The sequence below is a fragment of the Leuresthes tenuis genome, unplaced genomic scaffold, assembly GCF_036924035.1.
Source record: "Leuresthes tenuis unplaced genomic scaffold, fLeuTen1.0.hap1 SCAF_6, whole genome shotgun sequence".
NCBI classification, from domain to species: domain Eukaryota; kingdom Metazoa; phylum Chordata; class Actinopteri; order Atheriniformes; family Atherinopsidae; genus Leuresthes; species Leuresthes tenuis.
The window spans coordinates 35,766,857-35,781,138 of NW_027325360.1; the positions used below are offsets into that span (position 1 = coordinate 35,766,857).

The 14,282-nt window shown below is 42.0% G+C and overlaps 1 protein-coding gene across 2 annotated transcripts in view; it reads left to right on the plus strand.

Annotated features, from left to right (window-relative positions):
- The first annotated feature begins 294 nt into the window (after nt 1-294).
- The window catches only part of LOC140310330 (probable E3 ubiquitin-protein ligase DTX3), a 48,100-nt gene continuing 34,112 nt past the window's right edge, over nt 295-14,282 (plus strand). Inside the window, exons 1-2 of one of the 2 annotated variants that reach the window (XM_072388604.1) lie at nt 295-427; nt 2,977-3,969. In XM_072388604.1, the coding sequence (XP_072244705.1) occupies nt 422-427; nt 2,977-3,969 (999 nt within the window). In that variant the 5' untranslated portion in view covers nt 295-421. The remainder of the gene's footprint in view (nt 428-2,976; nt 3,970-14,282) is intronic. The other variant, XM_072388605.1, reaches the window with a different exon arrangement.

Sequence of the window (14,282 nt, forward strand, 5' to 3'; positions counted from 1 at the left end):
ATTCTCTTCATGTGTGAGATATACATTTTTACATTTTAAGTAAACAGCTCAATTTAACAGATATGGTATTGATAACTAGGGTTTACACCGTATTATAAAGTATAATTTTGAATCTAGTGGATATGGACGTGCCATACAGGCACATATAAATCTGCTAATATGTGAGTATATTAGCTATTTGAGCCTACTCAGTTTTGACCCAGTGCAGAGGTGTGCCCTGTAATGTAGCAGTGATCCGTTTCACTGGTAGTTTCTGTTGTTTCCAAAGTTACCACCAGGTGACTTCATGAAACAGGAAATCAAAACGTCAGAGTGAAACGATGTGAGTTTTTATGTAGCAGAAACATCGTTGTTGCTTGGTTAGATTAAAAAAAAAACAAAAAAAAACGTTGCTACAGAAGCGTTCTGAGACCTTTGCAGAATGGAGGTAGGTTCCAATTGGTAACATGTATGATTGGGTAACGGGGCTGAAACACTGTGAAACAACGGGTGTTGGTGAAATTGTACCAAAGTCATCATTCGTCACTGTTCTCTTCGTACAATACCTGAACGTTTAACTTTATGGTGTCTATTTGGTTTACGTACCACCAAAAGCAAACTATTTTATCTTGAAAACATTCAAATACGACTTCCGGGTTGGAAGATTACCCTGCAACGTAAAGGTTGTTTTTTACCTGCACGGATGTATGACACCGGAGGTTAAGGGCACCGCAGTCAAATACATCAGTTAGTAGTTAGAAGTCAGATAGTCACGTAGTTTCAGTCAGATCTCTGCCCACTCTAACTTCCGTCTTTTCCACAGCAGGGCAAACCGTTACTACTACCCGCAGTACTCAGAGAGGACAAAGTATCAGCAAAGCCGCATAACATCTGGAGAATGTGCAAATAAACCAACTTTTAAGACTACATCACTTAAAATCAAGTATAAGTCTGTGGAATGGATGTGGGCGTTGATCGATCGAAGGTGTTATGCAGTTGTCTCTGGTAGCTGAGCGCCTCCTCTGTTTTTTTTCCTTTTCTTCCTCGGGACAAATTTAACTACTGCATAGACAACAGAGTATGTTATACATAGACAATACTGGATTTAGTTTTCTGCAGCGTGAGTGCTTCGCGGTCAAGTACGCTTACATAAAATAGACAGACTCGCCCATCTTACTGCGGTCCTGGCTTTGTTTTGTTGTGCGCGCATACGTTTGGTATTACGGTCAATGTTAAAAGCAGCTTTCAAAATGATTCAAAGAATGATTCCTCGTCTGGTAGACTCGGGTAGGAAGTCCCATAGACATATACAAAGACGCCGCATTGACTGCTGCCGCTCACTAGAGGGGCGGGCCTACAAAGCGGCCATCTTGGTACAGTGCCACTCGCTCCTACAGTACATCTATAGAGGAATGTTGTTTCTACACAGTAAAAGTGATCATAAATCACTCAGTTGTCAAGCTATTTTCATGAGGTTTGGTTGTCAAACATCAGACATGACAGACAGACATAGAACAAAAAGAACCCAGAAAACATTCAGGTGTATTCAGATCTTTATTTAAAGAACCTATATAAAATATTCAAATTAGTATTTCCATTTTCTCCCTCAGATCCTCGAGAAGAGCGTGCACATTTTTTTCGCCCTTCACTCCTGGAGCATGCTATTCCTCTTCTCGCTCTCCAGACTCTCCCACTCGAGCCAGAGCTTCACTAAGTCTGGCCTTTAGAACAGTGGGAGAAGCAGACAAAGCGTAATCGTGGAAAGAGGGATGGAAATATATAATGATGTTTATAACTCATCACTCTGTGATGTAGCTGGCCCACATTCTTAATTTCATGCCTCAGTCCAACTGTTTGCACCCTGGATATGAGCTAAACTGTCTAAGTGACAGGGACATAACACACTACAGTATGTTTTAATGTGTACTCGTGTATTTCAGTGTGTCTACAATGAGTGGCAGAGAGCAAATGCCATACAGGTTTTAATATAACCAGGGCCTTGATGCTCTCATGTGTTTGAAAAATGTTACATGCAGATACTCACAACATTGGAATGAGGTTCAGCTTCAGGGAAATGCTGAGGTAAGTCCACTGGAAGAAAAACAGCATTTTTATAATATCCAAGCACTCTGTATCATAGCTACTAGTGTGACGTTTTTAAAAAATCAATACGTTTGGAAGTCGGTCCAAAATTCAGCAAATGATTCTACTTTAAGATTGAGGAGTACCTCTTTCCTTCGTAAATTCATGCACCACTACTTCTGTTAGCCCTGTACCAAGATGGCGGCGCTTTAGGCACACCCTTCCACAGTCGATGCGGCATCTATGTATATGTCTATGGGAAGGCCTATAGCATTTCAGATACATTTAATTTTGAAATCCGACTGACTGACTTTGGGGATGTGTATTCTGAATTGGAATTGGTAAGTGAAAACAACATTTCATGTCAACATTGATCTGATGTTGGGAAATTGAACTTATGTGTGAAATGTAATTTATAAAATTGTTAAATGTGAAAATGAAAATGACCATCTAGAGGAATCATGCTTTTACCTTGAAAGCTGCTCTTAACCGCAAATACCGTATTCCCCTGTTTATGCGCTCACAGACAAACAAAGCCAGGGCTGTAGTGGCCGCAGTCCGACACCGGCACCACAGAGAGGAAGAAGTGTAGCAGCAAAGACTTTTCGCTTCTTGTTACTGTGTCTGGGTGATCATTGTATATGGACATAGCGGCACAGACATTGTGTTCAACTCAGTTCAGTGGTGGTTTGGTTAGATGATGCTGTGTTCAAGAAAAATCAGGATATTGGTAGAGCAGAGCAGAAGTCACATTGCATCCAAAGGGCCCGCGAGAAAACGTAATCTTAAAAATAAAATAAAAAGTGCTTGATGTGGTGCATTGCCAGCAGAGAAAATTAATGTAACTGTCACATACTGAACTGAGATGGTTTCAAAGACCTAATGAACAACTTCAGCTGTCTGTTTTTGTTGCAGTTTCTCACAGACGTCACAATCATCATAGATGAAGCTAATTATGGAGAGCCTGGAAGATTAAAGGAGAGTCTTACCTCCTGTTACGTTGAGAAATCAGGTTCCTGCTACAAAGTTAGGGGGACCTTTCAGGAGCTGGAGAAGCTTGTATTTAAACTGCAACAAAGAAAAGATTTTAATTCTGCCACACATGGATGGACTCAGGCTCAGACAATTCACCTTGCCACAACGTCTGTCAAATCTGTGACTGTATCTGGGGTTGTAATGGACTACATTGAGCAAATTTGGGCAGAAAAACTTAAAAAGATTCAAGGTAAATGTTTTCTTATTGAAACACAGCATGATACCAGGTCTGTACAAAGCAAACCCCCTGGCTCAGTTCTGGTGACTCTTAGACCACGATGTGAATCGTTACACCCTGCTGACATGTCACATTTGGACTTGGTGAGACAGCGATTCATCTCTTTCTACCAGAGAACTGCCTCTGATCTGGAGGTCACATCTCTCCATTTAAGTCCACATGATCAAATGGACCTGCATGTGAAATTTCCACATCTCCTTTTTAAATCAGGCAACAACAAAAATGAGGCCACAGTCACAGGACATTTTGCACATATCGCTAAACTGATAATGTTCCTTTCACAACAGTCCAGCAACAATTCAGTCGATACAGTTCCAGCCAGCATTCCAAGCAGCAAGTCATCAGGCTCTTTACAAAGTAAACAAAATGAGTCATGTCCAATCTGTATAGAGCCAATAGTAAGCAAAGAGAAAAACACACTGCGGTGCAAGCATTCTTTCTGCAAAGACTGTCTGAAAAAAGCTTTCAACTACAAGCCCGTATGTCCAATCTGTGGACAGTTATATGGCATTTTGAAGGGGATTCAACCTGATGGAGGCACAATGAATATCACCAAAGACAATTTATCTTTACCTGGATATGAGAAATATGGAACGATGATCATCCACTATTACATTCCAAATGGCATCCAAAAGGTAAGAGTACAGCTACATTAGCACAGCTACATTAACATCCATATGTAAGTGTAAGAAAACATTTGTATTATAGTTATATTCTTTTTGATTCTGTGAGTAGATCTATTGCTGTGAACAAGTCAAATATTTACCCAAGAATTTCAAGATGGATATCAGAAGGTTTCTGTTACATAACTGCTTATAGGTGGGGACCCACAACCCACTCTGTATGTATGAATACTAAGAATTCAAGGAGTTTTATTTGTCATTTCAGCACATGTTAACATGAGATGGAACAAAATTTTTTTCCCTGGTCCAAGAGCAGCCCAAAATGTACAAAAGTATAGCATAAAATAGAACTAGTAAAATAAGTATAAATACAAATAAAAGATAATTACATAAGATAAAGAATGCACCATGCTACAGAGGATGAACTCAGGGGACCTCCAGAGTTCAACAGCTTCTGGGATGAAGCTGTTCCTCAGTCGCAACATCCTGCCTGAGGGGAGAGGGGCAAACAGAGAGTGTGCGGGGTGAGTGGGGTCCTTCATGATGCAGGAGGTCCTTTTCCTGCATCTGGAGGTGTAAATGTCCATGGTGGTGGGTAGGCTGCATCCCACAGTCCTCTGTGCAGGTTTAACCACCCTCTCCAGAGCCTTCTTCTCTGCCACAGAGCAGTTACCATGCCACACGGTGATGCAAGAGCACATGACGCTTTCCACCACACATCTGTAGAAGGAGGTCAGGACTGAGCTCCCCAGTCCAACACGCCTCAGCTCAGAAGGGGACTCAGCACTCAACCCTGGTGGGAGCCTGTGCTGAGGGTGATGGGAGAGGAGGAGATGTCATGGATCCTCACAGACTGCGGCTTGTCTGATTTAAAAAGTCCAGGACCCAGAGGGTGGAGCTCAGTCCAAGTGTGGTCAGTTTCTGAACCAGAGTCTGTGGTCTGATGGTGTTGAATGCTGATGTGAAGTCCACAAAGAGCAGGCGAACATATTCTGTAAGTGGGTGAGGGCTGTGTGGACCACAGAAGAGATGGCGTCCTCGGTTCTACCTATATGCATACTGGTGTGGGTCCACAGTGACGTCAGTGCGGTCTTTGATGTGATCTATAACCAGCCTCTCAAAGCACTTCATGACTATCGGGGTGAGGGCTACCGGTCGATAGTCATTCAGGCCTGTCACTGTGGAGGTTTTGGGAATGGGGATGATTGTGGCGGTCTTCAGGCAGGTAGGGACCGCTGCCTGTTGGAGGGAGGTGTTGAAAATGTCTGTCAGCACCTCCGTCAGCTGGTGTGAACAGCTCCTCAGCAGCCGCCCGGAGATATTATCGGGCCCTGCAGCTTTGTGTGGATTAATCCTCTGGACGATCCTCCTCACTTCTGCTCGGGTCATGCTGAGGGGCTCTTATCCTGGTGGAGGGGTGAGTCTGGTGCTGGGGGAGGTGTTCAGATCGTCGAAGCGGGCGTAGAACCTGTTGAGGGCATCGGGCAGAGAGGGGTCCCTGGGGCGTTGTACATCTCTGATGTTTATAGTTTGTGATGCACTTTACGCCCCTCCATATACTCCGTGGATCGTTGGACGTGAAGTGTCCCTGGATCTTCTGGGCATACGCAGCCTTGGCCCTTTTAACTACTGCAGTCAGCTGTCTCCTAGCCGCTCCGAGTGCCAGTCTGTCACCTGACCTGAACGCAACATCCCTGGTTTTCAGCAGAGACCAGACTTCCGCCTTCTGGTTCGGGTAATCGGTTACTGTCCTGGTGGTGGTGACATCCTCTGCACACTTGCTGATGTATCCAAGGACAGCCGATGTGTATTCCTCCAGGTCTATCTCTCCCTCATAGACAGCTGCCTCCCTGAAGATCTGCCAGTGTGTGCACTGAAAGCAGTCCTGTAGTGCGGGGACTGCATCACTGGGCCACACAATGATGGTCCTCTGTGCTGGCATGTGGCGTCTGAGCAGAGGATGATAGGCTGGGACCAGCATGATGGAGATGTGGTCGGAGAAGCCCAGGTGGGGGTGGGGGAAGGCTTTGTATGCGTCTCTTTTGTTGGTATAAACACTGTCCAGCGTGTTATTTCCCCGTGTCGGTATGGTGACATGCTGGTGAAACTTAGGCAGAGTATCTGTCAAGTTTATGTGGTTGATATCCCCTGCGACCACATAAAACACCTCCAGGTGCTTGTGCTGCAGTGAGCTGATGTTGTTGTGAAGCTCCTTAAGCGCTTTGTTAGCCTTAGCATCCGGTGGGATGAAAACAGCCACGACAAACACCGCCGTAAACTCACGAGGCAGATAGTGTGGCCGGCACTTTACAGTCATATACTCTATTGCCTCGGAGCAGTGACTGTTCACCAAAGCACAGTTCATACACCAACCTTTGTTCACGTAGACACATATAGGGTGTCTGAAGTCACCAGCAGGTGTAAAACTCCCCAAAAACACATCCCTGACTTTCTTTTACTGCCTTTTTCTTTAAAATGTCCTCGTTTGACCAGCCAAACTGATTTTCATTACAAAATTATGTCACTTCTTAAGGTTACTGCACGTCTTCTGCAAAGCCTCCACCTCTGAGCTCTGCCCACTCACATCCACCCTGCTGGGCGGATGAAGCCAGCTTCTGGTGGAAATGTTCTGTACAGTTCTGCTGTACTGAGGAGCATGCGGTGGATAGCTATATCTGAGGCTAATGTTCTAGCAGAATTAGCTAAAGATACTACACGGTAGCTGTGTATGTGCAGCTACCGCTTTTCATCCCACTGTTTTAACAACTTGGTCCATTTCAACGCTTGACTGAAGAAACTGAGCCACAAAGAGTTCCAACTCTCAGAGTCTGAACTTCAGAGCAGGGAAATGGAAGTATCTGAGAAATAATTCCTCATGGTTTATTTATTGATGTATTTCTTCCTTTAGCAGCAGCTAATGCTAACAGCTTGCTAATGAAGATGAGGTACAGCAACTTCTAAGAAGTTATTGCTGTTACTTTCTGAAAGATGAAACATTATTGTTCCCACATTACTATGTTAACTGAAGCCTTCTAGTTGAACGGTTCTGTTCTGTAACTCAGACAACCTGCAGCTGCGTGGATAAGATATTGTGTCGAAGTCTGTTTCCCCGTTGAGATCCGTTCTCTCCAGCTCCACCGAAGCTCTGCCCCGTCCACACAAGGAAAGAAGCGCGCTCTCACTGAGAACTTGTTCCTGACTGTATGCTCATACCACAGAGTTATGGGATGGCCTTAACACTACGGAGAGTATAAAGGCCTTAATTTTTCTTTTTGCTGCATTTCAATTTTTTTTTTCAAGATTTTACATTTCATAAAGTTGAAAAACTCACTTTCGTCATGGTTCTGTTTTTTACAAAGTTATGTCCTTGCAAAAGTGCAAATTGCAACGGCAAATTAGAAAACTCAATAACAAATCAAAAAACCCAACAACAAATAAAAAAACACAACAACAAATCAGAAAACACAATGCCAAAACAGAAACGACATTAACCAAACTGGAAAAGTTAGGTACCTTTGGGCAACATGAATAGTTGAATCTTCTGTTCAGCCCTGCTTCTTTTAAATGTGTCTGCAGCGTACGCAGACTCAAGTTAGGGCTGGGCGTTAAATCGATTTTATCGATTAATTTGATTTTGTACTTTACTTCGATTTGTTTTAATGATTTTCCCCCGCTGAGCTCCCGTAGTTCAGAGTGCGCAGCATGCTTGATAAACAAACATAATGGAGGTAAGAAGTAAAGTTCTCATTCCTAAGAAAGGAAACGTGTCTTTGATTATATGGAATTGGTTCAGGTTTGTGACGTCAGACACGGAACAAACAGCACCTCGCTGCAAGTTTGTTTAAAGGCTGTTGCTACCAAAGGAAGCAGTATGACCAATTTACTGCAGCACCTCAAACAGAGGTATGCTGCCGAGTGGGAGAGGTGTTGCTTCCTACGAAAGGAACAAGACCTAGGCAGCCCAAGCACTGCCACCCCAAAACAACCTAGTGCCTTGGAAACATTCACAAACTGTATCCCATATGATAAAAAGGGTGCCCGGTGGAAAGTGATCACGGATGCAGTCGCGATGTATATTGCAAAAAGTATGGTGCCCATATACACCGTGGAAAAGCCAGGATTTATTCACCCGCTGAAAGCTTTGGACCCCAGGTACTTGCTACCAAGCCGCCAACATTTTTCTGAAGTTGCCTTGCCTGTATAACAGTACACGCCAAAGGATCGCTACGGAGCTTGAAGGGGTGTCGTTCTACTCCGCAATAACCGACCTGTGTGCAGCTCTATCTAAGTTTAACATGCATTTCTTTAACGACAACTGGACTCTGCGAAGCGTCTGCCTCCAAACGGCTTGCTTTCCCGTTGAGCACAAAGGCAAAATATTTGCCGAGGGGCTAAAAGACGTTCTGTGCTCGTGGAATCTTGCTGAGGACTGACTCACCTGTATGACCACAGACAGCGTCTCCACCATACTAAAAGCTCTGAAAGACAATGGGTGGCCCAGCCTTCAGTGCTTTGGGAACAGATTGAACTGTACTGTAGGTAAAAATCAAGTGATATTAACAGCTGCATAATGTAATTGATGCATTATACCAATATTTCTACAAAATCTACATGATTAATCATAATTACATATAGTACATGCTTCACACTGTGTGTGTGTGTGTGTGCATGTGTGTGTGTGTAATACAACACATTTTTAAACGATAAAATACTGAAACGAGGAAAGAGACTGGAAACTAACTGAAAGCAAACTGAATTGAAATAAAAAATTAATATTAAATAAAATTAAAACTTGTTTTCAACAACTTGGATTGGGGGGGGTCAATTTCAATCGTGAATCGTATTTAAAAAAAAAAAAAAAAAATCAGATTCTTTTACACTACGGAGAGTGTAAAAGCCATAATTTTCCTTTTTGCAGCATTTCAATTTTTTTTCAAGATTTTACATTTTAAAAAGTTGAAAAAACTCACTTTCTTCATGGTTCTGTTCTTTACAAAGTTATGTCATTGATTCATTCAAATCAGATATTTTTTTAGGCCATATCGCCCAGCCCTAACTCAAGTTTATGTTGTGAATTGTCTGCAGCATATCCAGCATCACGTCATATCCATGTCCTGCATCAAAATATTCTGTAATAGCACGTATGTTGTCACAAGCAGCTCATATTTTGAAAACATTGTAAACCATGTCCTTCCGGTTCATAGGACGGACCACCAGTCCAATCAATGACGATTCATGTCGCCTGAGGGTACCTACCTCTTCCGGTTTGGTTAATGTAATTGTCGTTGTGTTTCTGATTTGTTGTTGGGTTTTGTAGTTCAGGGCCACCGTTCTCAGGTTCACACTGGGGTCACGGTATCTGACACTGAATTTCCCAGCCATCAGGATGTGTTCCCCATCTGTAAGAGACAAAAAACAGGAACAGAACCACTTTACTGTACACTGTGAGGGAGAAAGTGATGTTTCAAGAGAAAAATAAAGATTATGTACTCAAGTTTGTGCAAATATTCAGTAATCTACCATTCAATATTTTCTTGTAAAATTCCAATTTTACAATGGCATTTGTCCAGTCCTCCAGTATGACATTTTTATCCTGTGCAAAATTTATGAGCGCATATTTTCACATTAAGTCTGCATTCGAAGTGAAAACTCTCAAACCATCATGAAATATTCCAGTATTTGTTACTGTCAAAGACAGAAGAAAGTAGGCTGCACGGTGGTGTGGTGGTTAGCACCGTCGCCTCACAGCACTTTCTGTGTGAAGTTTGCATGTCCTCAGCGTGTATGAGTGGGTTCCCTCCAGGCACTCTGGCTTCCTCCCACCCCCCAAAAACATGCATGTTAGGTTAATTGGTGACTCTAAATTGTCTCTTGGTGTGAGTGTGAGCGCCCAGCCACTTGGGAGCGCAAGCCAGTGTATTTCTAGTGCCACTCCCACTAGAGGGGGGGGGGGGGGGGGGGGGGGTAGCCTATCCCAGTTGTCACTGGGTGAGAAGCAGGGTACACCCGGGTCAGGTTGCAAGTTCATCATTGTGCCACACAGACAGATGAGACAAACAACTATGCATCTTCGCACTCCAACAATCTACAACTTGTGCAAATATAGGAAAAAGTAGTAATCTTCAGGTTGGCAACCATGGTTTTATTCCCTGGTTTTACATCCATTGACGTAAACAAGAAACCTGTCACTGGCAGTTGTCTTTGATGCAACATATTCTCATGAAAGGGTTCGTATGGAAACGTACGAAAAGTTATGTACAGATTTTCGTGCATTATCCTACAGATATCCAATGACATGAGCGACCAGTGCGCATGCACAATTCCCTGCAGGGAAAAATGGCTTCCATTTGTTTCATTCACAGTGGAAAATGCAGCATTTTAAGATAGTTTCGGCATTAAAGTGAGTTTTGATAACATTCCTAGCGAAAAAACTGCATTTTGTTCTCATATTATTCCTTCAGTGAATGTATATGGTCTTTCGTTTGTTAGTTATTACGAATCATTTTCAAGGTTTCTATCGTTGCTGTGGCGGTTACTATGGACTTTGCTAGCACTGTCAATGATGTACTTCTGCCAGTTTTTGTTTTTTTTACACTGCCAATTTCCATCCGCTTGGTTTTTTACCACCAAAAAGTGTGATGCCTTCCTCCTAAATATTTGGTCACAATGTCAAGTTTTTACGGTGTCCTTGCAAAAATGGGTCACTTATCTTACCCCTAAGCTCAACTTAAGCTATATTCTCTGTCAAATTTGAAATCAAATCAAATTTTATTTGTATAGCCCAAATTCACAAAACACATTTTGCTTCGGAGGGCTTTACAATTTCTACAGTGAGCGACAGCCTCTGTCCTTAGACCCTTGGTTCGAGTAAGGAAAAACTTTCCTACAAAAAACCCTTTTAACAGGAAAAAAGTGGAAGAAACCTCAGGAAAAGCTACAGAGGAGGGATCCCTCTCCCAGGACGGACAGACGTCTAATAGATGTCACGTCTACAAGTCAAATCAACAGAAACATATCATATTGATATATTTTGTCTTACAGAAACCTGGCTGCAACAGGAGGATAATGTTAGCATTAATGAATCAACTCCCTCTGACTATTTAAATGTTCATGTTCCTCGAACCACAGGCAGAGAAGGAGGAGTGGCAGCTATCTTCAGATCAGGGTTATAAATCAGTCCTAGACCCAAGATTAGTTTTAGCTCTTTTGAATCTCTGATTCTCAGTTTTTCCCAAAGTGGAAATCACAAAAACCTCTTGTGTTTGTTGTTGTGTATCGTCCACCTGGCCCTTATTCTGAGTTTCTGTCTGAATTCTGAGTTTTTATCCCAGTTAGTGCTGAGTACAGATAAAGTCATTGTAGTGGGTGACTTTAATATTCATGTAGATGTTGAAAATGACAGCCTAAATATTAACTATAATTCTATATTAGACTCTATTGGATTTTGTGTTCACAGACCTACTCACTGCCTTAATCATACCCTTGACCTTGTGCTGACTTATGGCATTGAGAGTGAACAGTTAACAGTGTTCCCTCATAACCCTGTCTTGTGTGACCAATTTTTGATAACTTTTGAATTTACATTACTTGACTACACGGTTTCTGAGAAGAATTCTACATATAGAAGGTGTCTATCAGAGAATGTTGTAACCAAATTTAAAGAGTTAATTCCATCATCCTTTTCTTCACTGCCATGTGCAGATATGACAGAGGACGGCTATCTAAACTTTACTCCAGCAATACTTGACTCTCTTATTGACAGCACTATAAGTTCAATGCGTACAACACTGGAAAATGTTGCCCATCTGAAAAGGAAGGGAATCAGTCAGAAGAGGTTGGCTCCTTGGTATAATTCACAGCTGCGTGCGTTAAAGCAGACTGCAAGAAAGCTGGAGAGACAGTGGTGTTCCTCTAATTTAAAAGTGTCTCAATTAGTGTGGAAAGATAGTCCAATAATGTATAAGAAAGCCCTTTGTAAAGCTAGAACTGCTTATTATTCATCATTGATAGAAGAGAATGAGAACAATGCCAGGTTTCTTTTCAGCACTGTTGCCAGGCTGACAAAGAGTCTGAGCTCTGTTGAGCCATGTATTCCTGTAACTCTCAGTAGTGATGATTTCATGAGATTCTTTATCAATAAAATTGTTTCTATCAGAGAGAAGATTGATGGAATCCTTCCCACTATCATCACTAATGTATCAAGTGCAGCAGCTTTAGAAGTATCTTTAGAGCCTGATTTGTATTCAGACGGCTTCTGCCCAGTTGATCTCTCTGAGCTAACAACAGCAATAGTCTCTTCTAAACCATCAACTTATATTTTAGACTCAATGCCAACTAGACTGTTCAAGGAGGTTTTCCCCTTAATTGACACTTCCATATTGGATTTGATCAAGCTGTCTTTGTTGACAGGATATGTACCTCAGACTTTTAAGGTTGCTGTAATTAAACCTTTACTTTAAAAACCTACTCTTGATTCAGAAGTGTTGGCTAATTAATAACCGACCTATCTCCCTTTTTTGTTTAAAGTTCTTGAAAAAATAGTTGGAGCTCAACCTTGCGATCATTTACATCGAAATAATCTGTATGAAGAGTTTCAGTCAGGATTCAGAGTGCATCACAGCACAGAAACAGCACTGGTGAAAGTTACCAATGATCTCCTCTTAGCCTCTGATAGCGGACTTGTGTCTGTGGTTGTCCTGTTGGATCTCAGTGCTGCATTTGATACGATCGATCACAGCATTCTGTTACAGAGACTTCAACATGTATTTGGGCTTAAAGGAATTGCATTAGGCTGGTTTAAATCATATTAATCTGATAGATTCCAGCTTGTTCTTGTGAATAAAGAATCTTCCTCACACACCAGAGTTAGTCATGGAGTTCCTCAGATTTCTGTGCTTGGACCAATTCTAGTTAACTTCATACATGCTTCCCTTAGATAATATTATTAGATAGCATGGCATAAATGTCCATTGCTATGCTGATGATACTCAGCTGTACTTATCTATGAAACCAGATGAAACCAATAGGTTGGTCAGACTACAAGCATGTCTTAAAGACATAAAGACCTGGATGACTCAGAACTGTCTGCTTCTAAATTCAGACAAAACTGAAGTTGTTCTCTTTGGACCTGAGCGCTTTAGGGAGAAATTGTCCAGTTATATAGTTACTCTAGATCAGGTGTGTCAAACTAAATTGCACAAGTGGCCAAAATTCAAAAGACACTTTAGGTCGCGGGCCAAACAGAATAAACATTTATTGAAGACACTAAAACTAAATGTTTTTTTAACATAAATATGAATAAAAACAGACAGGAATGTTCTGGAATAAATAAACTTAAACTTTAAATAACTTAAAATATCTTGCTCTCCATAAAACTATATCCTCTCAAAATTATACAAGTTAGAAATATGAACATGCTTCAAAAGACTCCTGAAAAAAAAAATTTAAAAAAAAACCTGGAAATATTTGAACATTTGTGCTTTTCAGCAATAACAAATAACAAATCAAAACATTCAGTTTTCTTTGCTCTTATGCCATTTTGTCAGAGCTGGATGCTTGGCATCTTTTTTTGGCGAGATCTTTGTGGAGATTCTCAGGATGGACTGCAGGTGCTCATCAGTGAGACGACTCCTGTGTGCAGATTTGTTAGTCTTCATCACTGAGAACAGCTCCTCACACAGATATGTGCTACCAAACATGCACAAAGTTCGAGCCGCATGTAGAGGGAGCTGGGGCATTGCTGCGGTAATGGAGTGAATAAACTCTGCGGGCCCTGCAGTGTCAAACTTTGCCTTTAGTGTCCCATTACACTGCAGCTCAATCAGCTCCATCTGAATCTCCACAGGTGCAGTTTCCACGTCGATGGCAAATGGGTTGCGAAGCAACTCGAAATTCTTTTTTTGTTTTTCAAAGTCACCAAAGCGCCGTGCAAACTCCCTGCGCAGTGCTCAGTTTATCAGCAAAGTGCATATTTGGGAACATCGTTGTGCCGACTTGGTTCAGCATGACTTGGCAACAGGGAAAGTAAGGCGAGTTGCACTGGTGCATTTGTGTCTCCCATAAAAGCAGCTTCACTTGAAATGCCTTTATTGCGTCATACATGTCAGTGATCATGTGGTCACATCCCTGGAGCTGAAGGTTTAAGGCATTGAGATGATCTGTTATGTCAGCCAGAAACGCCAACTCACATTTCCACTGTTCATCCCACAAAATGGTGGAGTCTTTTCCTTTACTGTCTATGAACTGACAGATTTCGTTGCTGAGCTCAAAAACTCTGTTGAGAACTTTTCCCCGACTTAGCCAACGCACCTCTGTGTGATAAGGAA